General features: G+C 37.6%; 1 protein-coding gene across 1 annotated transcript in view; it reads right to left on the bottom strand.

The window, feature by feature from the left end:
* Positions 1-1,073: 1,073 nt before the first annotated feature.
* Positions 1,074-9,798, bottom strand: part of pkd1b (polycystic kidney disease 1b) — a 69,946-nt gene continuing 61,221 nt past the window's right edge. Inside the window, exon 42 of the mRNA XM_061967873.1 lies at positions 1,074-2,960. Within this exon, the coding sequence (XP_061823857.1) occupies positions 2,127-2,960 (834 nt within the window). The 3' untranslated portion in view covers positions 1,074-2,126. The remainder of the gene's footprint in view (positions 2,961-9,798) is intronic.

Raw genomic sequence — 9,798 nt, 5'->3', positions numbered from 1 at the left:
AAGGGCTGGAAATAAAGTTTGTCCATAAGGTAATTCATCTTTCCTAAATTCCTGTATTTCAATTTAAACAGCAGATCTTTTTAAGTCATTTTTTAATGCAACAAATTATTCCGAGTATTTTCTTTGTCATCAAAACCTTTTTTGAATTAATTCTACAGTACAGTAGTAAGGGTATTCATATGGCTCCGTTCTACGCGGTTTACCCGACACATGAAACCTGACAAATTTGGGCCGTGCACTATCCACTTTAGCTGCCAGATGGCAGTAGAGTGTTCAATATCTTAAAATGTGTTTTGTGGCAATTTCAACTTTGACCACAGCGTCGGTTGCTATGTAGCGCAGCACTTTCCATCATTTACAGCAGACTGCATTGCAAAATGATTAACTCCCCCTTCCTCTCACGCAAGATCCACCCAAGAATGGGGCCATATGAATCCTTCAACTTTAATATCTTCTTGTCAAGTTTTCCATCAGTTTGTTGGTAAACAATGATAATAAGCAAATGAAGGGCAATTGTATAATAATTTAATGAAGCCATTTTACATTTATATGGTTTCCCAAATACAAGTGGCCCTCTGAGGGCAGCTGTAATTGTGATGTGGCCCATGGTGAAAATGAGTTTGACGCCCCTGTTCTGGAAACACAAAGTGGATTTTTTTTTTTTTTTTTTTTTTTTTTTTTTTTTACATTTGAAGAAAATAGGTATACTTCATAATTTTACATGAAAAATAAATATATTGCAGGAATAACATGGCTGCACCGTGACCCAATCATCAGCATGTCAGTATCACACACAGGCTTTCTATGTGGGTTCATTATAATTGTGAATTCAAAACCGTATGTGCATATGTCATGTAATTCAACTTGGACAAGCAGTTATTGGAAGGATGAAAATGGCATTGTAAAAACTTATTTTTCATAAATTAAATTAAATTCCTTTATTCTTGTAATACTTATTATTTTATATATGTTGTTCATTTTCATTCTGGCTTGACTATACTTAATTTTCCAATATTAGTACATTTGAATACCAAGCCGTTAATAAATATGTATGGGAAGTGACAAGAAAAAAAAAAGCTAATTTTTGTTCTCATTCGAGACCATGTGATCTCATGTCTTTATTCAGCTGAAAAATTCCTGTGTTTTGTCAGCGTTAAACTGTATGCATGGGTATATGGAAAAGTAAGTGTTGAACTTTAATAACCATCGCTAACAAGCAAACAATTTTTACTCCTGTATACATTCATTTCCATGCCGACGATTAACTTTACTATCACACGTTCCTGTTTCCTTTCCATATTAGAACACGGTAATATGTGAACATGTTACGCACAAGAACACATGCAGGCAGTAAACAAACTATCAGGTTGTTTTCAAAACTCTATCAGACAAGGCTAAGCTCTGCTTCTTCCTACTCCTTTTCGGACATGTTGAATTGTGCAAATGTAAATATAAGACATTTCTTAATGTAACTTAATTCAGCATGTTTCAGATGAACTAACCCAGGGTTCCATACGGGTACTCCGGCTTCCTCCCACCTCCAAAGACATGCACCTGGGGATAGGTTGATTGGCAACACTAAATTGGCCCTAGTGTGTGAATGTTGTCTGTCTATCTGTGTTGGTCCTGCGATGAGGTGGCGACTTGTCCAGGGTGTACCCCGCCTTCCGCCCGATTGTAACTGAGATAGGCTCCAGCGCCCCCCGCAACCATGAAGGGAATAAGCGGTAGAAAATGGATGGATGGATGGATAACCCATTGCCATTACCATTTTGCTAAACGCTATTAGGACTGCATGCAAAACTAAAATGAATTGACGCAATGTATCCTACCAAGCATCTTCCAGTAGTTGTTTTTTGGATCACATTCCAAAAATGAGGTCTGCTCAAACGCTGTAACATTTTTAACTGTTTTCTGAATGTCAATGACTCTTATTGTATAGGAACATGTTATAACTTGAAAATTAAACAGATTAACACGCAAAATTTGAACAAGATCCAAACAAACACACAGGAAAATGGACATCAATAATTTCAATGTATCCTCTGGATTCGGATAATGACCCTTTCTAAAACTTGGCGGAAGTCCTCTTGAAGCCATGCGAAGTTAACAAAGATCACAAATGATTACTTCACCTCTGGTTCTTCAGCGATCCATGCCTTCCTCTTTTTTGGGGCCCCGTCACTGATACGTCTCAGTACGTCCTCTTCACTCTTTGGTCTGATGAAGGCGAAGGCGACTCCACCTTGTTTTTGCCACAACCTTTGAGCTGCATCTGCCGAGTGAGAGCTTCCGGAATGCCATGCTCTCCTTTTAGGGGACCTGACCACACCAGAGCTTTCAGCGGGAAACTTACTTGCTTCTGATGTCTCGCAGCACACGTGATACTGGAAACGCACTGATTCACACTCGGAGTGTGAGCTGCGTGTGCGGGGGAACACGTGAGAGGAGTGGATTGTGGAAGGCGCAAAAGGCAATATGGTTGAAAGGGATTTTTGTGGATTAGGGTAAAGCAGACCTGTCCTCCTGCGCCTTACTTCCTTCGTCCTTCTGTCACCCTCCTGGTCCTTTGGATTTGCAGATTTTTGGAATTGGTCATTCATTCTCTCCTTGTTGATCTTATGTTCCTTTCTCTTGGTCAGAGCCTCCTCAAGTTCAGTCTCCAGGTTGTTAACATCCTCAGTTATCTGGGTGACGCGGTCGAACTGAGACAGCAGGGCGTTGACGCATGGCAGCAGGTGGTCCAGGAAGGGCTGGACGTCAAAGCCTTGCTCAGAAATTGACGAGTCTTCAGACATGGTAGAAAGCGATGATGACAGCGGACGAGGAGAAGAGAAGGAAGGAGACGAGCGCGGCAAGTGAGAAGACGGAGGGGAGGAAAACAGAGAGGAGAGACGGGATTCTTGGGAAGCCCTGGAAGGAGGAACGTCCATGCCTTCAAACTTCACCCTGTGCCTGAACTGGAACGGAAAAGAAACAAGCACTATTTACATCAGGGGTGTCAAACGTACGGCCCGAGGGCCGGATAAGGCCCGTGAACAGGCTTTATCCGGCCCGGGGGATAAGTTTGCTAGGTATAAAAATTAACCTGAAGTTTTTGAATGAAATATGTCCACTGGATGTCGCAATATCAATTATTTGTAGATGATGCTATATATGTACAAAATAAACCACATGATGTTAGTACATCAGTCGAGGAAAATGATCAAATTACATAAATAACATACTGTAATTTGATTTTGATGTATATTTTTTTATCTTGATAGATTGAAAATTAACACCAATGAGTTGACTGATGAACATTATCACATAATTTATTCAGAAAGTGTAAATAACGACAAATAAAGATAAAATACTATTAACCGCAACATGTACAGTAAGTGTAAAAAAACCCAACAACATTATGATTTGGACATTTTCAGAATGTGCTTGTTCTATTTTTAAACAAAGAAAACAATCTAAAGTTGTCTTTATTTTTAAGTTATCGTGCCGTGATTTTACCAGTCCGGCCCACTTGGGAGTAGATTTTTCTCCATGTGGCCCCCGATCTAAAATGAGTTTGACACACCTGATTTACATGAAGTGACTCACATTTATTAGGGGATACATTAGATTTATCCAGTGAATCCTCGCCTATTCGCAAAAAATTGATAGTAAAATATTAGGGGCCTGATCTATTAAAAGTTTGCGAGTATTAAAACACGTGCAAACTTGATAGTACATGCAAAGTCTACTAAGTCTGTGCATTGATGTTTGTGTCTCCTAAATCAGTGTTTCTTAATCATAGAGGGCCGCCATAAAATAGCTTTTTCCCAGCTGTAGTCCATGTCGGTCGCAGCTGTACTGAGTTGTGATTCAACTTTCCAACACCTGTGACAGTAATGACAATACCAAACACACCAAAGTCTGGAGCTAAAGTCATGGAGAAGTTTCTTAAGCGCAAAAATTATGACTAAAGTGGTGAAGTTGTATTTTAATTAGCATTTCAATTTTATTGACAGCTTAGTCAAGAAACACATCCTTATTAATTTAGTTTATTTTGGCACAACATAATGGTATGCAAATGTATTTTTGGTCAGTTATTTATGAGTCCCTTCCTATGCAGTATAGTTGGTCAGTGCTCATTTTTGTCATCAGCCTGAACAAAGCTTAAGGTTTATGTTTTTAAATAAATAATACTGTTTGTGATTAACACATGGTTTCATATGATTTGATAAGATGGGAGGGATGTTTTTTTTTTTGTTTGTTTGGTTTTTTTTGTCATAAAGAAATACAATCATGTGTGCTTACGAACTGTATCCCTGCAGACTGTATTGATCTATATTTATATATAACGTAGGAACCAGAAATATTAATAACAGAAAGAAACAACCCTTTTGTGCGAATGAGTGTGAATGAGTGTAAATGGGGGAGCGAGGTTTTTTGGGTTGGTGCACTAATTGTAAGTGTATCTTGTGTTTTTTATGTTGATTTAATAAAAAAATTTTTTTTTTTAAAGTTGCATTTATTTTTTATTTATTTTTTAAATTTCTTGTGCGGCCCGGTACCAATCGATCCACGAACCGGTACAGGGCCGTGGCCCGGTGGCTGGGGACCACTGCCGTAGAGTACAAGTGCCGTCCCGTCTATTATGTCATCCATAGTGTATCTACTTGTATGGTTTCTTCATTCATCACTCCAAGCAATGCTTGTAAATTTTACAATATAACTAATACAATTCGTACTTACTAAACCGTCACGTTTGATAGTAGTGTTTTATTTGTATGTGCTATCCTAATATATAATAATATAAGAAGATGATTGCGGACAGCTTCAATATGTTTTTTGTTAAAGTTGGCCCTGAGCTGGCAAAAAAAATCCCAATTAATGATGAACAGCCCATGGAACTTATTGAAAAAAATCCTTACTCGATGTTCCTTACTCCTACTGTCGAAAAGGAAGTCTTAGAGATTATTCAGAAAAGCAAGAACAAAACATCACGTGACATTTATGACCTCGACATGAGGACGGTCCGGAACGTAGCGGAAAAAATCATCAAACCATTCACATACATCTGCAATTTATCTTTTCAACTTGGACAATTTCCTTCACAAATGAAACTCTCAAAAGTCATCCCCATCTTCAAATCTGGAGACAAACACCACTTCACAAATTACCGGCCCGTCTCCCTTCTGCCACAGTTGTCAAAAATATTGGAAAAATTATTTGATAATAGACTTCGTGGCTTCATTGAAAAGCACACATTATTATCTGATTGTCAATATGGGTTCCGACAAAATAGGTCAACTTCATTAGCTTTAAGTGATCTAATAGAGAACATTACTAATGGTATCGAGAAAAACAAATTTGTTATAGGAATTTTTATTGACCTGCAAAAGGCTTTCGATACCATTGACCACCAGATTTTGGTAAATAAACTGGAAAACTATGGCATAAGGGGAGTGGCAGGGAAATGGCTGAAGAGCTACTTGAATGAGAGACAGCAGATTGTCCAGATCGACCAACATCAATCTACACTCATGAACATAACCTGTGGAGTCCCCCAGGGCTCGATACTAGGACCCACACTATTTATAATGTATATCAATGAAATATGTAAAGTATCAACACTGCTGAAGTTCATCCTCTTTGCTGACGATACAACCATTACATGTGCAGGTGACGACGTGAAGCAACTTCTGGCCTCTATAACTGAGGAGATGATCAAGTTAAAAACTTGGTTTAATACCAACAAATTGTCTCTGAATTTAAAGAAGACCAAAATCATACTCTTTAGCAATCGCAAAAGTAATATACCCATCAGGATTGTTATTGATGATACACCAATAGAATATGTCCAACAAAATTAATTTTTAGGAGTGGTAATAGATGAAAATATATCATGGAAGCCTCATATAAATTACCTGAGGACAAAAGTTGCTAAATGTGTTGGAATGAGGAGGAGATCATGTCATTTATTGAACACCAATGCTCTGCTGTTATTGTATCATTCATTTATTATGTCATATTTAAACTATTGTGTTGAAGTCTGGGGAAATTGTTATAAATCTCATCTACAGCCTTTAGTCACTCTGCAGAAAAAGGCCATTAGGATTGTGTCCAATGTTCACTACAGACATCATTCAAATCCACTATTCATGGAGTTAAAGCAACTTAAACTGCACGATGTGATCAATTTTAAAACTGCTCAAATTATGTTTAGGGCATCCCAAAACTCTCTACCATCCAATATACAGAACCTATTCCAGGATAGAGATGCTCACCATAGTTACAGTCTAAGAGGAAACAACAAATTATATTTTCCTAAATTTAGAACAACTTTAAAATCAATGTGCATTTCAGTGCGTGGAGTCAGTCTGTGGAACAACTTAGGGGATGAGTTAAAATCCTGTTCTAACATGATTCAATTTAAAAGACTGTTTAAAAAAGAAGTACTGAAGAAGTACGAGGAGGAAAGAGAGTGATGCCCTCAGCACAGAACGATGAGAGAGAGGTGTATGGTCAGAGAGTGTTTGGGCCTGTGTATGTGTGTGTGTGTGTGTGTGTGTGTGTGTGTGTGTGTGTGTGTGTGTATGTGTGTGTGTGTGTGTGTGTTTTGTCTCGTCTTGTCTTGTCTCATAGTAACAGTGGTACTATTGTATTGTTAGTGTACAGGAGCTTTTCTTGTTTTTATTTGTATAGTATTGTTCTTGTATTATATTGTTTATGTTAAATGTGGAATGAGTGAGAGGGGTTGGGATATTATAAGCATCTGCTTCATCCAACCCCTTTTCAAGCCTTGCATAAATGTCCCTGCCAAAATGTAAAAAAAAAAAAAAAAAAGTGTTTTGTTGTACTGTGCAGGTTTGAATGAGTTATGGTCTAGTCGCCGTCCACTTATTCAGCATCTAATATGGGTAATATTTCAGAAAAACGCTGTATTACACTATTATTCAATGTGTCAGTTTCTGTTTTTGCCGGACGTCGGAGCACGGCGCATCAATTGAGCACGGCACATCAATTCCGCACAGAGCAGAGCGGATCGTGCGGGACAGGAAGTAGTGTACAAAATACAAAATAAAACACTAGGTTAATTTTCAAAATAAAATGCACTGTCTTTACGGCGGATCACATTTCTCTCACAGTAGAGGTTTAGATATAAAGTTTATTGTGACTTTGCTATTACTGTGTGGGTTAACAAAATAATAATAATAATAATAATAATAATAATGATAATCATAACAATAATAATAATAAGAAGAATGATAATGATAATAATAATAATAATAATAATAATAATAATAATTATTATTATTATTATTATTATTATTAATAATAATAATTTCAGCATTCTGGGGATATAAGATGTAGGTTATCTGTTAGGAATATTACCATCTGTATTTAAACTTGATTCATGTTGATTATGCCTGCAGCACAATGCCAAAAAAGAAAGGATACAGAAAAGGAAGGAGAAGGAGCGCCAGGAAGCAGCTAAGGGTAGCAGACCTCTTAATGCATGGCTAAAACCAAGTACTAGCATCATGGAAGCCCTGAATTTACATTGAAGAGCATATTTGGGTATGGGTGGCCTCCATCCTACAGCCCTCTACTGGCCCCTGGTCCATATTTTTGGCCCTGTATTGAGTTTCAGTTGTTTAGTCTGAGCATTAAGTGAGAAAGACCATAAGTTACAACTTGATGGTGTTTTCATCAAGTTAAGGGAAGGACAGATTTTCTCATTTAATTTTTTTCCATTTGAGTATTTATTTTTGTATTTTTTTTCAAAGTTCATGTTGCACTGTTCAATGTTCAATATTAAAGTGCTTATCTTTAACAATAAATAGCCTAATAATAAACCAGTGTTTTGTTGCTTTTCATGTCTTCCAAGCCTATGATAATGTGAATTAACTCATTATGACAATAATTTGTTTTGTTGTACTGTGCAGGTTTGAAAATAAATAATTCAATCAATCAAAATATAGTCAAGTGAGCATCGTTAGCATTAGCTAATATGCTAACACCTTTAAAAGCGTCTATGTTAGTATTATTGACTTACAATGGTATTCTTTTTGTATTGTTTCAGTTTCACAAATTCCTCAGTAAATTCACCAATATATCACCGTGGACCTATTGAGTCTGTTTAGCTGATTGGAGAGCAAGCTACCGCAGCTAGTGGGTCCATGACGATGACTTCTGTTTTGTTTGATCAACCGTTTTACTGCCGTATTACTGGCACTGTTTGAAAACAATTAAGATATGTAAACGAATATTTACTAAATATTTTTGTGTAAATAACTAATTTCATATCGTATATATCTGCGGCCTGGCTAATATATAGAAAATATTTATTTCTTTTAAAATTTTTGGGTGAGGCTTATATACCGGTGCGCTCTATAGTCCGGAAAATAAGGTATTAGACATATTGTCTATTTAGCAATATCAATGTATAATGTTAGATGTCTTATGGGCTGATTACAACAAATTAATGTTATTTGTTTAAAAAATGTGGGCGTTTTTTTTTAATGGCGTTCATTTACAGGATATATTGTTATAATGTATCTTTCAATATGCATTTGCTTGCGTCTGGAAGCAGATGCACCATCACAACACCGCAGCGTCTCCAATAGCGCACCTTCAGCGTGCTAAAAATAGGTTTTGTTTTGTAGATTGCGATTCTATATTGCAAAAAAGGGTGGTACATATTATATTTGTGTACTGCTTGTTCAACAACATTGCAAAACACAACAGGTTGTGTCGCGTAATACGATGAATGTGGAGGGAAATTAATATCTCCATTGAATATCTCCCTTTTGCACCTCTTATCAATCACGCAGCCTTTATAGACCAGACGCAACACGCCCACTAACAGTACATGCAATTTTATATAGTTTGCACACACTATTTAGCACTGTCTTGTTACTTGGATTGTAGTAGATCAGTCCCAAAATGTACAACATAATAATACGGCATATATACGTAATGATTGTGTAAAACGGCGGTGCACTGTGTGGCTGTGGCAGCACTAGCTTTTCACCGTCAACTATGTTATAACGTGACCTCCAAACTTGCAGCGAGGTTTCAAGTATGATCGTAATTACAACATGCAATCAGTGTGGATATTTAAAGAGGCGACATTGGAGGAGAGCTTCCATCATTGTTTTATTCCGTGAAACAATTCACTTTGGGGCTCGTGTGTGTTTTTGCATAATGTTTCATCCTGTAATGTTTATGTAAATTGTAGCTCTTTTAATTTGCAGCAGATTATTAACCTAGCCAAAACCTACCTGTGACTTCGATCCTGTCTGTTAGCTATCATTTTTCACTACTATTTGTTAGTGGTAATCATCCAGGCACGTGCACACATAGGGCCCTATGGGTGCTTGGGCCCCTGCCCTTTTTTGCCTCTCTTAAAAAGTGCCCTCTGCCTGTGTGTGTGTGTGTGTGTGTTTTCTTTAAATAACATTAATAATTTCCTGTCAGGGATGTAAAAAATACAGCGGTACAAAAACTCCACGTTTTCTTGTAATACCGGGTTGTTTGAGCCTGCCGCTTCCGCCAGAGAGGGAGAGAGAGGGCGAGTGAGTGGGTAAGTGAGAGGAGAGAGAGCCAACTGCGCCCCTGAGGAGACGTGACAGTGGAGCAACTTGAACCTGTGAGTTATGGTCTAGTCGCCGTCCACTTATTCAGCATCTAATATGGGTAATATTTCAGAAAAACGCTGTATTACACTATTATTCAATGTGTCAGTTTCTGTTTTTGCCGGACGTCGGAGCACGGCGCATCAATTGAGCACGGCACATCAATTCCGCACAGAGCAGA

The sequence above is a fragment of the Nerophis lumbriciformis genome, linkage group LG11, assembly GCF_033978685.3.
Source record: "Nerophis lumbriciformis linkage group LG11, RoL_Nlum_v2.1, whole genome shotgun sequence".
Lineage (NCBI taxonomy): Eukaryota > Metazoa > Chordata > Actinopteri > Syngnathiformes > Syngnathidae > Nerophis > Nerophis lumbriciformis.
This window is presented reverse-complemented; position numbering and strand designations above follow the sequence as displayed.